Source organism: Acanthaster planci, linkage group LG19 (genome assembly GCF_054643075.1).
Source record: "Acanthaster planci isolate LZ-2023a linkage group LG19, COTS_SCS, whole genome shotgun sequence".
Taxonomy (NCBI): domain Eukaryota; kingdom Metazoa; phylum Echinodermata; class Asteroidea; order Valvatida; family Acanthasteridae; genus Acanthaster; species Acanthaster planci.
The window spans coordinates 2,534,243-2,557,171 of record NC_141795.1 but is presented as its reverse complement, the minus strand read 5'-3'; the positions used below and the strand labels follow the sequence as shown (position 1 = coordinate 2,557,171).

General features: G+C 41.9%; 1 protein-coding gene across 3 annotated transcripts; it reads right to left on the bottom strand.

Annotated features, from left to right (window-relative positions):
* Positions 1–74: 74 nt before the first annotated feature.
* On the bottom strand, positions 75–21,228 carry LOC110981961 (uncharacterized). Of its 3 annotated transcripts, none has more exons than XM_022240231.2 (9): positions 20,840–21,228; positions 18,733–19,453; positions 17,265–17,430; positions 16,767–16,964; positions 13,220–13,977; positions 5,430–5,716; positions 4,857–4,989; positions 4,208–4,381; positions 75–3,252 (listed from the first exon to the last, which is right to left on the bottom strand). In XM_022240231.2, exons 1-9 carry the CDS (start codon positions 21,092–21,094, stop codon positions 3,248–3,250), a joined length of 2,697 nt encoding a protein of 898 aa, XP_022095923.1. In that variant the 5' UTR covers positions 21,095–21,228; the 3' UTR covers positions 75–3,247. The 3 variants fall into 3 exon arrangements, with proteins under 3 accessions (XP_022095923.1, XP_022095760.1, XP_022095848.1); XM_022240068.2 differs by having other exon boundaries at positions 75–3,200; XM_022240156.2 differs by having other exon boundaries at positions 75–3,200; positions 18,733–19,450.
* Between the last annotated feature and the right edge of the window lie 1,701 nt (positions 21,229–22,929).

The window sequence follows — 22,929 nt, the reverse complement described above, 5'->3', positions numbered from 1 at the left end:
AGTAACTGTTAAACAGTACCAGGTCTCAAATACAGACTTAATTTCAATGACAGGGCACAAGAGAACCCGGTAGCTACTTCTTGTACCCCACTGGAAATTTATTATATACATACAAAAACACCCAAAATAAATGTTACAATTGTTAAACTCTGTATACATTTTGTTCGTTATACTTCTGTAAATGTCCTATTTGTAACTACACCAAAATAACATGAACTTGTTTTAAAAAAGACAAAGAAAACTTGAGTTTTCTAAGATTTGCTACATTTCTAAGAATCAACTAGAGGAAATTAGTAATTTTTTTCCAACCATTCACAACTGTCAACCAAATGACACTGATTATCAGCAGGTTTGCCAATTGAAATAATGCCCTATTTTCCCAAGCAGAAACATCTGTCATGCAACATAGATACTTCATGAGAAACTTTTTTTTTTAAATTAAAAAATCTTTTACTTTGTACAGACCACAAAATACTGGACATTTTTCACACTTGTACACGATTCTATATTCTCTTCAATTTCAAACAAACGGCCTAATGTTTTCACCTACAACAGTTCACTTAAACTTTAAAAAATATTATTTTTCAGTCAAGAATTTATTGATTTGGAAATTTTCATCGGCAAACTTTAGTCCAGTGGTGCTTACTGGCTGTATTCAAAGGAACTGTGGGAGATGATTGTGCACACCAGGAACAAGACTTGTTTGAAAATCTGTTCAAATATCTTTGGCTCTGGTTTCCTTTGATTTTCTGTGAATCAACTCGTCAGCAGCAATTCATACAGGAAAGGGCAAAATGGCTTAGACAAGATCTCACGTGAAAGTTCAATGATACATGGATGATAAAATGATCAAATCTACGAACGCTTTGAAATAATTTTCGTTTACAGTTAAATATAAAATGCACCCAGGTGAAAAGAAGAACTGGTGAAGACCTTACTGCACCCTGTTCACCATGAACTGTTGTCATTATGCATGTCAAAAAACCTTCGCCTGTTCGGAGAACACCAGCGGGTAATGCTGAAGTTACTTTGATGTGGAAACATCTTTGTGTACACAAACATAATTAACAGGCAATAAAAAATTTAAAATGAAGATAAAAATAATACCGCTACCCTGCTACTTAATGTACACATTTATAATGTTGAGTGAGAAAACACATTAATAAATGTTGCCTTGGCTGCTCGCGAGCCCAAACCATTTCAACCGCTTGAAATTTTACACCGGACTCACGAGATTACTCTTATGCAATCTGTCATCCTGTAACTCATTACAGAGCAGGAATAAAGACCGTGACACATCTGGTTGTCACTTGACATTTGGATAAACACAATGGATTACAGAAATATGAACATCCAGAAGCAAAATTCCTGGTAATTGTTTTGTTGGACTTTTCCCGCAGAAAGGCTGCACCGTTCTTAATCAATGTGTCCACAATTACTAATGGCATTGGGTACTCTGTGACACGTTACGCATGGTCGCTGATTTGATCCGTTCTCCGGTTGACCGATGAAGCATTTGTGTAAATGAGGGTTTGAAATCATGTGGGTGCAATCCGTCGTTAATGCAGCCCTGAAGAAACACGTAACAATCTTTCCTGCTATAAATTTAGAATTACGACTAATGAATAGAATCAACAGGCTTACACCTTGGAGGTTTTATAACTCGGCAAAATAAACATTACCACACAATCTGCACGCTTTCAGTACCCATAATACCTATGACAGCAAGCTAACTCAGTTTTGAAGTACGTCTAAAACAAAAAGGTATTTAACATGAACACAAAAATACAACTCTGCTGGTATAGTATGCCTTTGGAATTTTTTCTACAACTAAATACATTTTATGTACAGATTTTGAAACTGACAAAAAACGGAGCAGTGTTGCTATAGAGACACATAAATACCCACTTTGCTAACTGGTCAAATTGTTTCATATATGGACGCGATTTTCGAGTCATACCGACTCTTCAAATTCTCATCTGTACAAATTTAACATAATGAATCACACTGTTATGTTTACAGTCACAAAAGGAGATATGGATAAACAACCACAGTCACTCGCAAAATACTGCATACAGATCCAGAGTGTTTTCACGTTCAAGATCAACACTTCTGAAAACATTGGGGCAAGCACACATTGGAACAAATGCTTACAGAACCTAGAATGCATGAATATTCATTTTGACATGCATGCATAGCAGTAAGAGCGTGTTGCTTACCATGAATGAGTTGGGCCTTGTGATGCCTTGCATTGTCATGGCAACCAGTACAGCACATACTCTCATGCATGTTTAATATCAGATTAGTGACTGCAGAAAGCATTTGTGATTTCGGTACAGTGAGTACGCATGACTGCATCCTAGTTTCACGGAAACAGTTCTCATCATCAGCTCCACTTTTGGCTAACATGTACAAAATAGACTGTTAATTTCCACCATCTGTAGATGTGTATGTCTGTTCGTCTAATGTGCCCAAGGGTACAAGCGTCAAAGCTCAAACTAATCATTTTCCAAGCAACGGCCACGGAGGGGGGTAGGCAGCTATGAGACCATCAGGCATCAGCTATTAATACACTGATCCATTAAGCCCCATCATATTGTAGGACCTGCAAAAGGTGGGGATATTGCCCCGTCCCCCGAGTTTCCACCACCCCCCCAAAAAAATCGCAGAAGCTTGGCAGCATAAAAGGGGTCAGCTGCTGTGTCAGCTTGGTATTGATACAAATGGACACACTAAAAGAGATACAGCATGTTGCTGTCCAGTTCCTAAATCACATGAAATGGCAACGTATCTATTTTGACAAAACAGGTACGTTGCAGCGATACTAAAAGCTGATTCATGCTTCCAGCTGCATCTTAGAATGTCAGTCTAACAAATTTGAAAGCCTCATGCAAGTAAGATCCAGTTCATTCACCCCCAAACTATGCTGCATTTGTACGTGTCCAAAGAAGTTCTTTCCAACGTAAGATTTCATTTCTGGATGCTGAAAAACTTGAGACATGGAAGGCACTCAATAACGATGCCGTCACGATCAACCCTCCAATCTGAGAAACAAGAAACTCAGGTGGATTTGCCTCGCTGGGGTTCGAGAGCAAATCACATGCTGATGCCGGCAGCCTTTGACCGATTGGGCTGCACTTGGCTGGTCGAGAAAGCTGATTGGCTCCTTTGGGCCACATCTGCCAGGGTTGACAGGCCTACTGCAGAGGAGACAAACATGGCAGAGGTTCTTCAGGTATAGGTACATTTAGCCTGCAAAAGCAACAGTGAACAATGTCAGAAATGTGAACAAAGGGGTTTGCTACCCGCAGGGGGGGGGGGATTTTTAAGGATATTGATACCTATTAAGAACAAATAATGCAACACGTGTGCCAGTGCAAGTCACAGCGGAATGAGTACCACAAGTCTATCAGCTCCGAGCAGGAACAAAAGAGGGTGTGCTGGTACAGAGCAACAACAGTCTTTTGGTGGAAAGTCTCCTTGTCCACACATAGGTTTATGCGCGTTTGGTGTGGGCCGTGCCAAGTACCCGCCAACCAATTTATAGTTGAATCACTGAGGTCCATTTTTACGATCTCAATTGTAATGGAGATAAATGGTTTGAATGCATGCATGCTGCATGTGCTTGAGCCTGGTTGAAAAACTTCCAACCAGGATGTCTGTTCCTTGCCGGCGAGGATGCGCTTCATCTCAAGGTGGAAAGAAAGCACCAAGGACCAGACTACCACAGGTGGTCTACTCACAGGAGCTAATCCACATTGGGTATGGCATGCACACACACTGGTTCACACATTTGTTTCACATACGTAGTGTGGACATTGCTCTGTTCTCCAATGGTTCAGAAAACTGCAGGAAAATACTCCTTTTTCTCCCACTAGGATAACTCCTTCGAGCTGGATTTTTGATGATGATTTCCTGGACTGTCCCTCTTCATTTAGCTACGGATAACCTTGACCCCAAAATGCCTCTGGCTTTTAGAGAGGGGAAAAACACTGTGTGGACATGTGCAAGTCCACACAATGTTTTCTGACCTCACATTTTGTGGACTTCTTTGGAGCAGAGGTCCACACTATGTTTTCTATGCTTGTATACACTTGTACGACAATGAGTATACACAATCCGTTTTTCTCCAAATATCCACAAAGCCCTTGTCTCTTTTAAATAAGCTGCATGCCATTACTGCATATCTATAGAAATGAATTGTTACCTTGTGTATATGCTGAACTGGGATCTGGCTTGATGATAGAGTTTGACGAAGACACTGGCATCTGTAGTCCGAGTACTGAGGCTGGCTTCAGCTCAGTTAAGACTGCACTCTCCGAGGACGTGCCATCATCTACGGGGTGGATGGCACTGGCAGCTTCTTTTGGAGATTTTTGTTCTGAATAATAAACAGTCACATATGAAGGGTCATAAAAGCTAGTCCACTCAACGTCTTGTGCTGTATCATGGTCCATAGAAAGACACTTGGACTTATGCTCGGAGACAACTTTTTCAATTTGTGAACCTCTAAATGAGTAGCCAGAGACATCTTTGAGTAACAAAGCCTCTGCATAACAGAAATCAGCAGAAACTTCACATAAATTTTACAAATTTCTGTACTATCCTTTTACAATCCTTCGAACAAGGCCGTTCAAAAAGCCTTGTCACATGTAACAGGGCAAACAGTGACAAAGGAATGTTTTGTCAGAATTCATTGGAATGGCTTCCAACTTGGCCTCAGACTACATAGCCAAATATGGACTCCTATGAAGGTCTTGCTGGGACTCATGAGGACAACCCTAACTCAAACTGTCTTGGACAGAAAAAAGGGCTGCTGATCGTTAATATCAGTATTTGACTTAATTTGATCTCACCTGTCCTTATGAGGTGCTGGGCGGGCCTACTTGGTGTCCCCGTGTTCTCCTGCTTGATTGTTGACATGAGTGAGACGGGTGTGAGTGTTGGAGGAGATGATATGTTCAACTGTGTCGATTCGCTGGCCATATTCTGTGAGTAACAAACAGTACATTCACCATTAGGCATGTCTCGGGTAAAAGTACCTGTACATATAAAAAGACCTGGTAGAATACTGGTTACACTAGAGGCGAGTGCCAGTTTCTTCCATTAGCACAGTTGAAGTACCCGAGTCTAATTTAATTAAGTAATGAGTGCTAGAAAGCGACTATAAAGATCAGCTTGTAGTCAGTTCATTTAGATACAGATCAGAAGAATTTTCCATAGGTTTAAAGGTGAGTATAAAACTATTGCAACGAGGGTGAAAACATTTTTTTTCAAGGGGGGTAGTGAAAACAAATGAACCATGGCTTGCACATAAGCCATGTACACTTCAGCATTTCAAATAGGGCAAGGAGCACCACGGGGGCATCCCACCCCTAACCCTAACCCCCACCTCCATCCTCCTTCCACTCAAGACTGTGTGGACTCACTATTAGTTGCTGCTGGTAATAATTGCTGGTCTCACTACTCAAGTTTCCACTGTCAAACGGCAGGCGGAAAATCCTCTGCGTGGCTTCGTCCTTCACCAGAACCCCGCCCCCGCTGTATCCCACCAAGGAGGCCAGGTTGGCAGTGCCACCCCCACCCGGGGGACCTGCAACGTGGATGTAGGGCATGGGCTGAGCTTGGCTCATCGGGGCGGAATGGGACAGAATGGGCATAGGCGACTTCATGGCAGCTACAGGGGAGCTGAGTTGGGTCAGTGTTGTGGCAACTTCTAGACAAACACAAATAACAAACAAAATCTAATGAATTTTTAAAAAATCATTCACATTTAAGGCTGAATCAATTGCAGATCAACTGATCATGCAAGTGCAAATCGGACAAGTATCCATCCAAACAGATGCATATAAGTAGTTAAAATTACTACAAGGGGGTAACCAGGGGTACACAAACTCTTTCAAGGCACATAAGACTTCAAACGGGGAGGTGAGCCCGAGGCAGCCTCCAGTGCACCCATGGTTAGTCACTACATCCAAAGTACAAGCATCCACATGCCAATGGTGTAAGTCCACATGAACACACATGCCCATCGCTGATGCCCAAGTTTTAGCAGCCTCAAAGGCATTGTAATCACATACATGTGCATGTACAGGTACATACATTTGTATGTCATATGTCAATTTGTTTTGTAATTCTAAATGAAATGAAATGTATTGTAACTTCTGGGCAACACTGGAAAATAATGGTGCACTGAGAGGTTTCAACAGATTAAGTAAGAGATAAATAATGCATACAAATGTATTCAATCACAAACTAAACAGCTAAAGTAGGTGTAATCTTTTTTATTTTGAATTTCAATATTTCTCCAGCATTAAGCATCAAAACCAAATAATCGACAAAATCAAATTATGTTTAATAACAAGTAACTTTTGGAAAAGAACTGCAAATTTAGTTTTGCTTTCAACAAAGGGGCATTTTCAAAGCTTTTCTTTTTATTTTTTCGCAGCATGGTAATTGAAAACAGCTGGGACGCTCCAGCAGCAGAAATGCACGGCCCACTGAATGCTGGGTTATGCCTGATTAACTTCATGTACATGTACGCTTTGCATGAAGCTTGTCGTTTATGTTGATGTCACTAAAAATGAACAACCGGGTAATGTATAGCTAAAATCTAAAACTACTTGGCTCCGTACAAATGCATCCTGAGGTTATTATCCTTTTTCCTGCCCTGAAAAAGATTTTTTAAAAAGATATCCCCATTTGTGTTCGGTACTTTCATGCAAAAAACGACTAGAATCAATTCTTAACTTGGTATCGGAATTACAATTCCGCTTTATTGAAGAAAATCAATTCTGTTTCCCTTAGATCCAATTCCCAAAGAGTCAAATACAAAACGGTCTATGTCAAATTTATTCCTTTGTGCACTTCCAATAAAACCTTAAATTTCAAACCAAGTTAAAGGAAGATCCACAATCATGTTTACATGTACAGAGATGCATGTACGGGTTCATTGTCTCATGTACAATTGATACAACATCCCAACAGTTGGCATTTCTTTTTTCATATTTTTGCTGATGACAATTGGAATCCATTATGAGCGGCATCCGATTCCTGGAAATGCAAGGATATTGCCAGACACCACGCTCCACCCCACAGTGACTCGACCAGAACTGGGCAGTCACAAATATTAGGCAGATAGATCATGGCTTATTCTCAACTGGTTAAAAAGGCCCAGGAAGCACAATACTCTTTATGTTAGATAGGACTTTATCTTCGAAGCACAATACTTTCTCGGCCCCTGTCTACATGTACTGTATGTCTCAAACAATATCGAATAGGGTGACTAGGCAATGGTTGAGACATCGTCCACCACACAACACGTCTTCTACATAATCATCAAATGTTCTAATCATGTACATGTAAGTTGCATGTGTTTGTTAAATGTATTTGAAGTTCAAGAAATAAACAAACATCACAAATATGGAAAATCGTTTGAGTCCGTACAATGCAATACATTTTGATACATAATAATTAATCCATTTGTTATAATATGGGTAAACTACATGGACATGTTTATGAGAACGTGTGTCATATATCACGTCAAGTTCCTGTATTATTTCACGTACTATGTTCCGAGCACAGACATTTCATTGTCTGACGGTGAAATGACTTATTTGATATACTTGTATTGAATCTCCATGACTTTTAATCTTTGTAAAACCAAATCCACGGGTGGCAAAGCAATGTAAATTGGCATCTACTTTGGTTTATTAACATTCTTGGTTTTTTCCACTTGATAATTTCCTGCATTTTCTGCAACATTATGATGAGATGTGATTGAAAATCATGATGGATTCTTGCAACATCACAATCCACTTTTGCCAAAGCCACCTACCTAACCTAAGCATGGGTAAATCTGTTCTCAATCTTTAACTTTCATAGATGACTTCTTAGGAAAATCACATTTTCTACATCTAAAGGCAAAATAATCTTTTAGCAATAGCAATATATATTTTTCACAAAAACAGTAAATGATTATATTTGACAATGGCCCACTCTGTAAATTCCACAAATATATTCAACAAAATGTAGCTCCCAAACAAAATTTAAAAGTAATTTTATCACTCAGCACTCCCTACTTCCCAACCTTTTCCGAGAGGCAAATATCAGAATTTTTTTTGGCCACTATGCCTTATTTGCAATTCCGCCGTCATCACCATTTTCCAGCAAAAGGCCTCTGGCAGCCAACAGTGTGTTATACCCTGGGTCTTTTGTCAGCCATCTTTTGCTTCAGTGGTTCCGCCTGCTGTGTGCATCGTTCTGTGAAAGGTTCCCATCTCAGTACAAACAACTTGACTATGGGAGATCAGGATGTATGCATAAAGTGTACGGTCCAGTGAGCAGCCTATAAAATCTATACCACATGTACATGGCTGACCCCTGTCCCTCCAGTCCCGGCTTTGTTACCTGCCCACTGAAGCGCAAAAAGGCTGGCTGTGAATTAGGGATTGTATTGGAAGTTTGTGGCTCTTTTTCTGGTACCAAAACTGAGCTTCATAAAACTTTATCGCGAAACTGCACAACAGGAAATGTACAGGTACATGTACACCTGCCATCTCAACTATTTCATTGCTATGTGGAAAGCTGCGAGGTGAGGTGTTTCAAAATTGGTCCTGCAGATAACAAGGTCCACTTGTTTTCTGGCCCCGTGCCTTTCTGCCAAAGACTGGCACAGACGATATACATACAATAGCCAGACCTTGAGATTCGGGGAACCTAAACCAGTAACCACAGAAAAGGCACACCAATGGAACAAAGCGTACAAAGAAATATGTAGAACTGCAGGTGTAAGAACACAGACAAAACAACCTCCCCCTTTTTTTCTTGAATCCGTTTACTCTGACTCACAACTGCATGTGCGCAGAGTATACGTATTTCTCTGCACTTGCAAATCCTTACACAAGGTTAATTTTTTAAAATATAGAAAAATAATAAGCAAGATTGAAGATGGTTGTACCGCTTTGACATTTTTGCTTTGATCCTTTGTTTTCGTTGAGAGGTGTTTGATAAGGGGTGGGCGAGGCATCTGTCCGCTCGAAGCTCTCTACTCTACGCGCTTGTTACTACTGAATGAAAATACTTGAAAAATGACGCTTTAGTTCACCATCACCGCCACCAGCAGTTTTTCATTCCTTCTCAACTTGGACCAGTAAGTGTCCAGAGAACCCCAATGACATTCAGGGTTTACACACTTTCACCTTGTGACTTGATATATTCATTTGCAGCTCCAGTTTTGCCACAGTGAAAGCCAGATAGTGCAGGCAATGGAAATGCCCATCTCTGACAGTAGCCCGACATTTAACAAAAACCATCGGCAGAGTGAAGAGGTTCTTGGGAAATGCAAGCAGTTTATCTGCGCTGAAAATGTCTCCTTTGAATCCTCCAAAGAGATATTCAAGTTGATATTGTGCTTGTTTCCTCCTAGCAGCAGCCTGACAATTTTATTTATCAATCCTGGAAAGCACAAGAGCACAGCAGAAAAATGTGCCTTTCAAGATACTACGCAAATGGCAGAAAGAAGACATTGCATTGTGGTGAGCTGTAGCATAACCGTGAAAGTCAACTGTGAGAATTAAGACAAGAAAGCATAGTTGAATGTTTACAAGGTCACTCCACTGGGTTTCCAGATCTTGCTCTTTCCTTGTTTAATATCTATTTCGACCCTCGCAAATTACACCATTGACATAGTAACACTTTTAATTTTTTTAAGGCATGCACTAGAAACTGCACATTCAATTTGCACAAATCATTGACAGAACACCAACTTCTTGCCAGAAAATAAACAATATTCGCACCTTTTTTGTTTCACTTTGTCAAGTTCATTTGCTTTATTGGAGTGAACAGGAAACATCGAAATCACAACAGCTCTTCGATACAAACAACCAACCAAAAAACCACTTAATACAGACTGAATATTAAAGGTACATATAGTCGGCTTACAAAAACTGCAAATGGTTACATTGGGTAAATAAAACCATCACCACTTGAAAAAAAAGGAAAAAGAAATAAAAAAAAGGGACAAGACAAACTAGAAAGCAATTCACAGACCAGCAGAAAGGCTTCTTGTTTCTGAAAGTTAAAATAAAGCCAATGATTACCTTAAAAAACCTTAAAGTTAGCTTAAACTGTTAATGTTTTGGTGGCAGTATCCATCTACTATAAGTTGCTGAAAACAACAAATAGCAGCAGAGACTTCTAACCCATACACTGTTATGCAGTTGTTGCTGAACTGAACCGAACTGATCACGGCCCAATTTCATGGTGCTGTTACTGCAGAATTCCAGGCTTACGATCTCCATTCTGCGCTAACCATGCTAGCAGAAAAATTCCTCGCTAACCCATGAAATATATTCCCCACATGCACAGAAGTTTCTGCTACGGTAAGCGCCAATTTTTCGCAGGCAGTAAGCAGCGCCATGAAATTGGGCCCCGAACTGAACTGTACACCGACATAAAGATTTCTGGACCAGTATGCATAGCATGTATGTGCCCGCACAGTTGAACACACTCTTGCTGGCAATAATAACACTCTATCGATTGCCAAGGCCACATTTTTACGGCAGATCTTACGCTCAATCACGAGGATCTGGAGTTATGACGAACTACATGCCCATGTACATGTCCGTGAAATGTAAAACTCCATGTTCCGGGGAGACCCTATGAAAGATTGTAGCCAAGCAACATGCAATGTCCATTCACTATTTTTTTTTTAATATCAACCAAGTCTCATCTGTACCTTAAATCATAAATATGAGGTGTGTTTTGTATTCCTTACTTCGACGAACGTAAACTTTCTCCTAGAACATTAGGAGTATTTCATTAAAGCAAGAACTTCACCTGTCATCTGTTGCTTCAAAACATCAACCAATTGGGGACAGCTGCATGTAGAATTGCTGGCTTGTCATTTCTGCTTCTTCTGTGTTTTTCGGCCAGCTGGCAAAGTCAAAATTGGCTGTGAATCCTTCTTCAGCCTGTACCTTTTCTACAGGACTTCAGGATTTGTTGGCTTGCCTTGCAGGCATTTTTGTTTATATTTTTTTTTCAATTGTTTTGACCTCTTGGTTCAAGCTTTATCCCCAAGCACCTTCCCCAACCCATCAAGATCAGGACAAGTGTTAAGCAGTTGACTGGATGAGGTCCTGAACAGCCAAGCTGTCACTGTCATTACCCTGACCAGTTCCTTCTTTGCACAAAATGACATGCAATGTTCTATCCTTGCAAACTTTGTGATCAGTTCTTGGGGGTTACGCTAAAAAAAAAATACACGTACCACGCATGATGCTGTATTTATTAGTAATAAATCAGAAACACAGCCCACATTTCAGACCAATGAGTCTTCATTGCCAATCCGTTTTCTATTTAATTGTTTCGTCAGATCAAATCTGTGAAAATACAATGTACCTGTCCATAAATGGACACCTGAGCTCGACAAAGCTGGTCCAGTAAGTCCTGTATAACTTTTAACAATCCACTATCTATTGTTAACTTATCTGATTTTGAGGACTTTGAAGGCAAGACATGCGAACAGAAATACTCAGACACACTCACATTAATGTGAACACTGGAACTTCCCTGGGAAAATTTCTCCGTCTAATTTCAACTTTTGTGTGTCGATCCCTTAGCATGGCCGTGGTTAGCTTGCAACTATGTCGCAATACCTTACTGATTTTTTCATATAACATTTCACAAACACTGTCCACAGGAAATACAAAGGGGTCAAATAAACAGAGTTTAAACTCCCTAAAATTAATGCGTTTCACAATACAGTCACAGCTACCCTGACGATGCGGGCACAGAATGAACAACTCTCATCACAAAACACAGTGTCACGTCGGCTAGTTCCGGTTTTCAGTTATAAATTGGTATTTACAGTATAGCAAACAATAATTCATTCATTATTTTTCTTCAGTTCTACATTTCATGATTATCAATTCTCCATTTAAATACAGCGTTCCGACTTTATCCACTACATGGTATCCCCTAGTTACAAATCAAATCATGATTATTTTTCTGATGAACATATCAATAAAATCCTACAGCTACTGTGCCCTTTAAATAAATTTATACATAATTTACACACGTCACCAAAACGGACATACCAAAAAAAAAATGAAATAAAAAATAAATTAATGCAAGCAACATGCATGCAACATGTTTCATGAAGGTAAAGCATAAAGCTGTCATCTGGACAATCCAGATGTGTCGAGGAAATTCTGCGTACCACACTGAAACGCAATTGTTGAGAAATGATTGGCGTCGGTTTGAACTTTCTACGAATCCACTGAAGTTTTACTTCCGAATGGGTTTTGTCAAAATCCTTGAAAGATTTGACGGAAATAGTCTTCATTCAAGAGGTTTGTAGAAATGGTCAGGGTGACAGCAGGTCAGCGGGCAAAACAGACCGAATGTGACGGCTTGAAACGACAACTTTAGGTCTGCGAGACAGACAGATCGTTTATTTCAGAAAATGAATCCATACGCGCGTATGCATTTTTAAATAATTTGGCTTTCGGTTGGTAGTAGAAGCAGGATTCTACATGCATTTCTAAAAAAAAAAAAGGAAATGGTGTATTTTGATATCGGAAAAACCACACTGCAAAGCTCAATTAAATGTCGTTCAGAAAATGTTAGTGTGAACAAAATGTTAACAGCAGTCATTGCAGAAGGATCCGAGAGTAGTGTACACTGTGTTTATGCCCCACACACCAGGTCAAACAGGAACAAGAGCCATTATGCGTCATCTTCAATGACATTCTATACTTCAAATTTGACTTAACCCTAACCTTCCCCAACCACACAGAATTAAACAGTAGTAAAGTGTTTAATTCTGTGGGGATAGGTCTGGTTGGCCCAAACAGGTGTTTAACTTTGTGTGAATGGGGAAGGTTAGGTTCACTTCAGCAACCCTTAGGCAGATAGGGTTAAGGGTAAAATGACATTAGCATTTCTCCCCGGTGTAAGCCCTAAACACAGTGCATTTTGTGTCCGACAAATACTCAAGATTTGTTCATGATGGACTGCCTGCGCAGCAGTGGTGAACAGGTTACCTGGTTTAGTCACCTCCACAGTTTAATAGCTTGTTATTGGTGGCCCAGTGGCGCAGATGAAGAGAATGAGTCCAGCATTGGAAAGGAGAGAGTGAAGGAGCAGGAGTGATGTTAGCCACGGCTTGTTAGCGTGCATGGAGTGTATTGTTAGGAACTGGTTTCGGCTTTACCTTCTTCCTTCACTTTGGGAGGGTCGGTGGCTGTCTCGTCTTGGGGTATGGCCGCAGCGGCCGCGGCCGTGGCAATCAGACTGTCTGCAGAATGCATGGACGTGGCCGGCATCAGGCTCTCCGTCACTGCCGTGGAGACGGAGTCTGCACTGATGGTTGCGCTCGGAGAGGAAGTGGGAGGCGGCAGGGTGGCAGCTGTGACAACCGGCGTGACCCCCCGCAGGGCAGAGACCAGGCTGGGCAAGGGAGAGCTGGTGGCTGCGGGTGCATGAAGGGAGACGGGGGCGGGGTTGGCCACGCTCAGTCCCGGCGGGGCGAGGGTTGACGCGGGCAGGCTGGCCAGGCTGGTGGAGGACGCAGGCAGGGCAGAGCTGGGCACGACGAAGGGTCCCGTCAGCATGTTCATGGTCTGGTGGGGGCCTGCGGCCCCTCCGGCCCCCGGCAGCCCCTGAAAGGGCAGGAAATTGGCAGGGACCTGGGAGGCCAGGGCAGACTGGGCCAGCTGGAGGAAAGCGGCATACTGCTCCCGCTGGGCGTCCGTCATGCTGGCAATCTGCTGCTTCGTCAGGGCGGGCGGCTGGTGCTGGGGCAGCACATTGGGCCGGAACGTGGGCGAGCCAATGGGTGAGGCCATCCCCCCCGTGGGCGAGGCCATAGGGCTGTGGTCCGGGTCATTCACCATCTTGTCAGCACCATTCTTGGTAGTGAGAGACAGATCATGACGCACCTGCCCATTAACAATCTTGTTACGTAGGATTCTATAGGTCAAAGACAACAAATAAAGTACCATTATGTAATAAAGTTTTTCACTGGTTTAGATTTAAACCAAAAGATCATTACAAATTTCTCTCTTTCTGTCGTATTCAGGACTAATAAACATTTGAGAAAGGAATCCATAAAAAGAGTTTTATGGCAGTTTTTCCAAGTAGTTTTATTTTGCATTAGAAAGAGCTAACCGACTTCTTTGGTTTGATTGTTGCCGTAAATCTGGCATCCTGGTGAAAATGGACATTATTTGGGTAAACATTTGACTGATTTGCACTGTGCAAAATTTCTTGAAATATCTTCCGGTCAAGCATGGCTCTAATGACAGGGATTTAGGTAGTATCACATTAAATCTACATTTTCAGATCTGTGTTCTCCCTGGTTTAGCTCGCCAGAAAAAAAACTTTCTCCACAAAGCAATTCAAAACTGGAGCACATTTACTTCTTAATATTATTACATGTATTATTTATTTGGCCAACACAAAACAACACAACAGTGTTCTGCCCACTATGACTTCAAATGGAGCTTAATTGCCCCTTAAAAAGTTGAAGAAAAAAACCAAAACCTTTGGGGTCCTCCAGGGGTGGAGTTCGGGAGTTGTGGAAATATCGGCAAAGTGACCCCAGCTACATGCATTCTTGTAGATGACTCTCTGATGATCCAAATTCTACATTCACTACAAATGCATTCCACGATAGAACGACTAACAGATGTTTCGAAATAAAAACTATGTTCCTAATGTTACTTCTTGCATGCTTGACCTGCGTTATGCTGACTCATTGCAATAGTCGCCAGATATTACAATTCTGGCAGGGAGGCAGAGTGTGCTTAACCACCCATGCAGATAGACCAGTCGGGCCTCTGCACATGATGCGCCTGAGGCAATACACTTGTGCGGATTGCGGCGTACACGTACACATAGTTCAGGGCAACAATGATTACAATAGCGGGATTGTGAGGGAAACTGGCTTTGTTGAGAATAATGACGTGCAAGTGAGGCAATCGGAAAGTCTGTGTTTCTAGAAGCACCGTGCTCTAACAGTACTGCGCTTAAGAATGTACATGTAGATTCACATCTAGCCATGGGACACGGTAGTTCCCCTTATGAATATATCTACAATAGTTTTTGTGATAGGTTATGTGTCCCCCCCCCATAATCTCTCCCAAAAAGGTTTGTGACGTCAAAAAGATGACCAGAAACGTGTTTATGCCATTATTATTTACCCCAGAAATAACCTAAATCTGAAATCATCCAAACCCAACAGATTCCTTGTTGAAACCATGGTTTTACCACATCAAACGATTTGAAAATTTACTATGGGGTGTTCAGAAACTGCTTATGGCTTGTATAATACTTGTCATATGCAAACAAGCTACATGTATGTATTTCCAAAAAGAGTCAGAATTTGTTTATGGTCCCTAAAACTCTTCAAGAGTAAAGTAGTCTGGTAACCATAAAGATGAAGACAAAAAAAAAACCCAAATAAAAGCACCACACTACAATTTCATTGTTAAACAACAAGTACTGTAACGCAGTCAGGATACATCACATAAAGAGGAGGCCTGAAGCATGGCTGAATGAGCAGTGAAGGAACCATTCTTTTTTGTACATGCCCTTTCATCCATTCAGCGAGTGCCTTTACTTCAGCATGGTGCGCCAGGGTTTGGTCAATGGGGACACACACAGATGACCCCGGCGTGGAACCAACTGAATGGCGTCCCTAGTCAGCCGGCTAAAAGTTAAGCAGTGGAAACAGCGCCTGCCTTCACTCTTACAACAGTGTCTCCACTCAGACGTGAAGGCAACACAAAGATGGTCGGGGCGGGCACGAGGACAACAGGCTGGGAGGCCTACTTCGCCCCTGTACTGCGCAGTGTCTGACACAGCAATAATAAACAAGTCCACCGCAACTGACAAACTTGTTTTTCAGGAATGCACGGCGGCATAATGAGCCTGTACAAATGGTTCAATTCTTTCTCCCTTGTGTCTTACCAAATCCAGAGGTTCTCATTTTCTTGCAAGAGGACACAATCAACAAGTGATTTACTAACATGAAAGTCATCATGTTACTTCGAGAATAAACATTCTAAATAGTCCTTGTTTATTATTATCTTTCCTGAAGGTCAAAAACCATGGGTACACCTTTAAATCACAAAATAACATGGCTTGATTTGACTGTTTGTATTAGGTACATGTATGTTTTTAAAAAATCCATAACAACCAACAGCTATAAACCAAGCAATTTTCAAAATTATTACACAGCGTGCATGATAATTAGAGACAGCTTTAAACATTTTTCATTTAATGGTAAAATTGACTTTTAGGTAGTCAAATGTGCCCCAAGACCACAAAATCAGCCACAGGGCCATTTTGTGTTTCACTATGTCCCTTTTTAGTTTGGATTTAGGAAGAGCAGACACTTCTTTGTTTTGATGTATCAGTCTGGCATCCTATTTACGACAATGGAAATTATGTGGGTGAGAAATGTTGATGGTTTCTCGTGATTCATAATGACAACACTGTATGCAGAGGATAAGATATTGTGGGTTTGGCACGGGTCCTCGCAGACGCCATCACAGGCTACGTTAGAATCCGTCCCACTGCCGTCCCCCGTTTGCTGTTCGAGACCAAGGCTGGGTGCACCTGTTCAAAGTGGACAAGTCAAGGGAGGCTAGGGCGATTTGCCGTACAGTCCTGTCCGGCTAGGTCACTTATTTCAGTAATTGTTACACCTCGGTTTGTGTATTTTTTTTTGTAACTACGGCGACTGTAAACTGTACCTGTTGATGGAGCTGACGCTAGGCACTGACTCCTTGGTGCACATGCCCTCCAGCAGCAGCTTGTCGCGGATCTCCCAGGCAAAGATGGTGGGGTTGTCCCGCTTGTACTCGGCGATCTTGTCCACCACCATTGACGTGGCAACTTTGGGCTTGCTTCCCCCGATCACCCCCGGCCGGATGGAGCCTGTCTCCTGGTACCTGTGGCCATCGTCAAGAGGGTTAGAGAATTATCCTTTATTTTTATTCCTTTTCAATCATTTTCCCCAGTGAACAGAGCATGCCCTTTTCCTCTGACCCCTTTTTGAAAGAGTGGGCAAGAAAATTGACGACAAGTAATCACCTTTTTTGGCAATTTGTGAAGACAGGACATTGACTGGTAAAGCCCTCTCCGAGCTGTGACATCGAACAATCATGAACAAGAGAAAAATGAGCGATACCGGTCAGGTTATCGCCTCACCCCCCCCCGTCATCAACCCCAGATGTCATTAACCCACGTACCGGACGAGAATCTTGCTGACACAGCCGTGCGAGACTTTGAGTTGGCGCGAGATGTCACAGGACCGTACCCCCTTCTTGGACAGCTCCACGATGAGCTGACGAATGTGCACTGGCAGCGGGCGGCCATTGGCAAAGCTGCCGCCAAGCTGGTTGACTCCATCACATTCTGAGGTACAAAAAACAACAAATAAAAAAGGATTAATGAGAACTGTTTGGCCTCACCACTGTTTGACTGGCCAAAAAACTTGGCTTTTCGACTCTGAAAATGATCTGATGTACAAAACAATCATTCTTCATGACAAACCAAAAACGAGGGCACAACATTTTGAACCCAGCACAATCACCATCAATATTTTGCCACGGCAAAAGTCTGCAGCAAGTTTTACATATTTCAATTCTATAATATACATTTTTAAAGTTTCTTTTACCTCTCATCACAGAAAAACTGACAACCTTAGTCTGCAAAACACTGCAAGTTATCTAGAATGTCTACATGCATTTAAATGATACCAACCACAGCTTTATTATATCCTTGCATCCAAAGTGTCAAACTCAACTTAGAAAAAGGTACAATATCCAACGGATATGTCATTTCATTAAAGCCTACAAGGTGTTTAAAATTTTCAAAAGAAACTTAATGTTTTCATCTAAAAAAGAGCTATACGATAACTAACAAAAAGAGTTATACAAAACCTAACAAAACTACCCGTGCGATATTCACAAATAAAACGCCACAAATGTAAAAACAAAAAGACTTTTTTTAAAAACTTGGAACATATACTACAAGCTCATCAGTCAGGCACCCTCTTGAAGGGACATACAAGAGTTATCAGTTAGTCTCTGGAACTAGGTTTCGGTTTAATTGTTATCACTTCTACTACCCAAGATTGTAGAACTTGTTCGCAAAATCACTAGTAAACTGTCTTTGAGTGTATACATCAACTCAAGAGTTTGGTTCAAGTGTAACATCAGTTGTTGTTTGAAGCACACGGCTGCCTCTCGTCTGAATGTCTGCACACCCATCTATGTTTATTTGCAGAACCGTGTAGGCATAATTGAATGCATAATAACAATGTAATATACTTGTAGAAATTGTAAAGCACCACAAGACCTGACAATTTTTTCATTCTAAGTTTCGGCTTGCTCAACGGGCTCACGACATCTGAACAGTCTTGAAACGGTCTCCGCTGCCTGGGGAATACACAGCTTGACGCTGTGATGTCAGATGCAAACAGGTAAATAGTATTTCTATTTCTGCCCCTACATGTACCCATTTTTTTTCCTGGACGGAGAGAGGGTGTACTTAGGGGTAAAGTTAAATGCTCAAAAACGCAACATGTAACTAACTAATTTCTGATCCTACGATTGAGAGCAACAAACACTAAAGATGCGGCCACATGTCACTACTTTCTTTAAAAACTGCCCCATCAGTAGCCACTTTCTCAGCCACACATACCAACAAACTTACTCATCTTGGATGGGCTACCTTTGCCATGGTAACCTCGCCCGTTAGGCAAGGGTGAGGACTCGGTGAGTTTGTTAAGTAATAGTGGCTTTATATCGGCATCATCCGACTCGTAATCTTTGGTGTACACATGGTTGGCCTCTTGCATGTCACAAATCATCTGGTGGAACTTCAACACCCCCTTACGGCCCCCGGCCATGCCATTGGAGTGCCTGGGGGCCTTAGTCAGTTCAATAGGACCATCGGTGCCTTCGCCCTGAGTATTCCTGTCCGACGGCGGAACCACTTGGACCTTGATGCTGAGATCGATGGGGAGCTGGCAGGAACTGGGCTCCTGACTCGTGGGGGCTGCCGGGGCAGCGGGTGGCCGCGGCTCAGCCCCGGGCCTCAGGTCCTCCTCGCAGGTCTGCGAGCCTGCGTCACTTGTGGCCTTGCGCTCGGCGTGGCAGCTGCAGGCACAGGACGAGCAGCTGCAGCAGCGGAGGGGCAGCCGGCGCTGCTGCTGTGACTGCAGCAGCTGTTGCCGGGCCAAGCTGGCCTGGGTGTTGTTGACCAAGGCCAGGCCTGCAGCGCTGAGGGCCCTCTCCATGTCCGCCTGGGTCATGATAGGGTGGGTGTTGACCGGCAGGTAGGGCCGGGGCTGAAACATGCTGGCAGGCAGATTGGCCATGGACAGACCATCATGAGCATAGCCTCGGGAACGCTTCCTCTTGGACATGTGCTGCTGACACAGAAGCAAAATAATTTAAGTTTATTGGCCAAATTGACACTAAGTCAGAGCACCCATTAAAATGATAGAAAAGAAATCATGCTTGTAGTTGTACTAACCCACCATACACAAAATTTCAAGATTTTTGTGTCAGTGACAACTGTTAAGGAACATTAAATGTATGTATTCTCTCAATTTATGAAATTTCAGTTCAGCCTGTTTCAAGCAAAACGAAGTCGGACATCAATGATCTTTAAGTATGCATTGTTAACTTCCCCTGCCTTTGGCAACAGTTTTTCAACTGGGAAAAAAATGACCTGTTCACAAAAATAGCAATTACAAGTCTCCTCTTTAGGTGTATCATCCTGGCCTTCTGCTTTTGCCATCAGGGTGTCAACTGTTGTTTCAAGTTTGAACCAAAACTTGGCAGAATAAAGCAACCATTGAAAACCTTTACTGATTTCACAATGGTCAAAGCCTTGGTCCCACCTGCCATTCAATCAAGAATCGACCGACAGCAACACATAAAAGACCAGGCATGTAACACAAAAGAAAACAGTTACACTTGTGTACAGTGCTCTTTTTTGGGGGGTACAAATGGAAATGCCCAGAAATTTTCCACCTCCTGGTCATGAGTGAATGAAGTTGGAACTAGCTACAATGCCATATCACTGTTATGGAATAATGTCAGGCTCTTCAAGATGTGTGCAATGGTTTCTCTTCTCTTCCCTAAAAATATTTCTTCTTTTAATTGTAACTTTAATGAGAGTAGTCCCTTTCTGTCAAAGTGCTGCCTTTCGAAGGGGTCCCTTAGATTAAGTCAACCTTGACCAGCAATTTTCCTGAATTATTTTTCAGCTGGTATGGAGATTATACCATGGAGTAATAAGATACTAACCAAACCAATCATTACACAAGGTATTGAGGGAACAACTACCACAACATTTCTCATTGTACTAGGCTACCATCTAGGTACAGCCTACAGGTTATCACAAACATAATCCGGAAAAAGATAAGCCTATGTGTAATGTACAATTTACACTCTGAATACTCCCCACTGTGCAATATTCCCCACTTAAAGTAAACAATCAGTGCTCATTAAGGTATTCAGAACCTGACTCCAAGAAATTTGAAAAATCTTGCAAATCTCACATTTCAGTGTGCAAAAAACAAATATGTGAAATATATCAGGACAACCTACATTAAATTTATCTGACACACGAGTCATGTAAGCAAAATTGTTGAATTACTTCAAGTCTAAAAGAAGATTCAATCAAAACAAAGACAATAACCACAGTTTGGGTGGAGGCCACCAGTTCTAGCATTGACAAGTGCCCAATGATATGAAAACTCAGCACACAATAAAAGTATGAGGAAAGAAAGAACGCAATTCTAACTCACTGTGTTCACTCTCTGACGGCCAAGCCTGGGCCGTCTCTTTGCATGCAAATTGTTCCGGTTGAATGGAGCGACCAAGCCTAACGGCCTTGTCCCGATGTCTTGGCTGCCTGTCGCTGGCAGCTGCTCCGCTGCGCTCGCCTCACACTTCGCCTTTGAGCTGTCGGCACTCACGGTCAGATCTTTGCCGTTCAATTGTCCCCAGTTATGTAACTTCTCGGGAACATTTCCCGATTCCACGGCAACATCGAACGACATGACGCCTTTTTGCGGGCTATGGAGGCTGGAATAAGTCAGGAACGCCGATTATTTCGGCAGAATCGGCGCATAGTTTATCAGCACAATAGTTCACCGATCAACGAGAAGAATGGCGGATTTAATGTCAATATATACGAGGGAAAGGGCTCACCGCATTCCCTGGCCCTGATTGGCCGACTGCGCCATTGCCAGCCTATTAACATAATTTCACCAATGACACGCATGAGTGATTACTGGCAATAGGAAAAATGGGATTTCTCCGAGCGGTGGCGCCCTTTTTGTTGCGGGAAAAATTAAACGCCGTGCGTATCCCTGTGTTCAGCAGGGGTTTGACCGGTGCAGAGATATTGCTTTCAATTTTCCGTTTGCATTTCCGAAATGAAGGGACGAAGCGAATTGGACATTTTGAGAGGGAAAGTTTCAACATTGGTGAATGTTGAGTACATGGACATTTGCCCCATCCCATAAGGTGTGTTTGTCAAACTTTTGTGTTCAAAATGCTCAGTAGACTCAGAGTGTATGTAGGGCCTAGCTTTGTTTATAGGCCTAAATGCAATTTGCTGTTTTGTAATAGGAGCACAGCCGTTATTGTGTGAGCCAATCCAATCACCAAATTCAGGGGTTTTTTCGGCTAAAACGGAGATTTCAGCTGCAGCTACATGTACATCTGGCTAGAATTTGTAATATTTAGGAGTTTAATTTCTTTTGTGTGGCGGTTCATTTCAGCGACAGTCACCAGTGTTGTAGGTCTCGAGACCATTGTTTCCTGGTCTCGATCTCGGGACCCTGTCTCGTTCTCCGGTCGGACTTTAAGGTCTTGGTCTCGGACCTTCAGGTCTCGGTCTGGGACTTCCATGTCTCGACTACAACACTGACAGTCATTTCAATTAAAACAAGTGGCAAAGCTGTCCCACTTTTGCATTATGAGCAAATTTTCTGTTGACATTTTGAACAAAACACTGCACTTGCCTTCCTGATATGGCACTGTATGAACAGTGCCCTTATTTTTCGGGGAAAACCTGCCGTATTTTTAAGTTTAAGGATATTTTTCAAAAATAAGATTGATCAAGAAGGGGTGTTGAGAAACCTTTTTGGTTTTTTCAAGAGTAGCAGAAAGTTGCACGAAATACATGCGTGCTACCACTGCACTATCCTTATGTCAGTATAGAAATTCAGGTGTTGTAAACAAAATGTTTAAGATTTATCCTAATATGTCTGTCATGAACCATTCCTACTTGGCTTCAGAAAATGTTCTACAACATCTGTAATCTGTTGAAACAGCTTATGACTGCATTTGGGTAATTCCAGAATTTGGGGTCCATTTTTTTTGTGTCTCTGAAACATCGGACATATGATTCTGTAAGTTCAGAACACATTTTCTAATTTCCAAGAGTGATGAAATTAATGCAAATTACCTGCCAAACAAACAGAAAGTTTGAAATCAATTCCGGTGATATTTCCATGTCAGATAACAAACGTCAGATGTAACAGGGACACAAAAATGTCACACTTTTGGACCTCTAATCTCTGGAATTACTCATTTACAAATGAAGAAAACTATTTGGTGCAGATCTGCTTAAATCTTTCTTTTTTATTTATTAAGGTTCCCAACAATGTTTAAGTACACCGACCAACGACTACCGCTTAACTTTAGGTTGGATTTCCCAACTTTTTAAATTGCTCAAAACAGCCCAAAAGGCCTATGTTACATACAACTCTGTATTCACCCTTTCACTAAAATGCATTACTTTCACAACAATAATCTGTCAGGCATTAATAGAAACTTTTTTCACAATCACTTCACACCACATCCATTTCTCGTTTAATATTTTTGG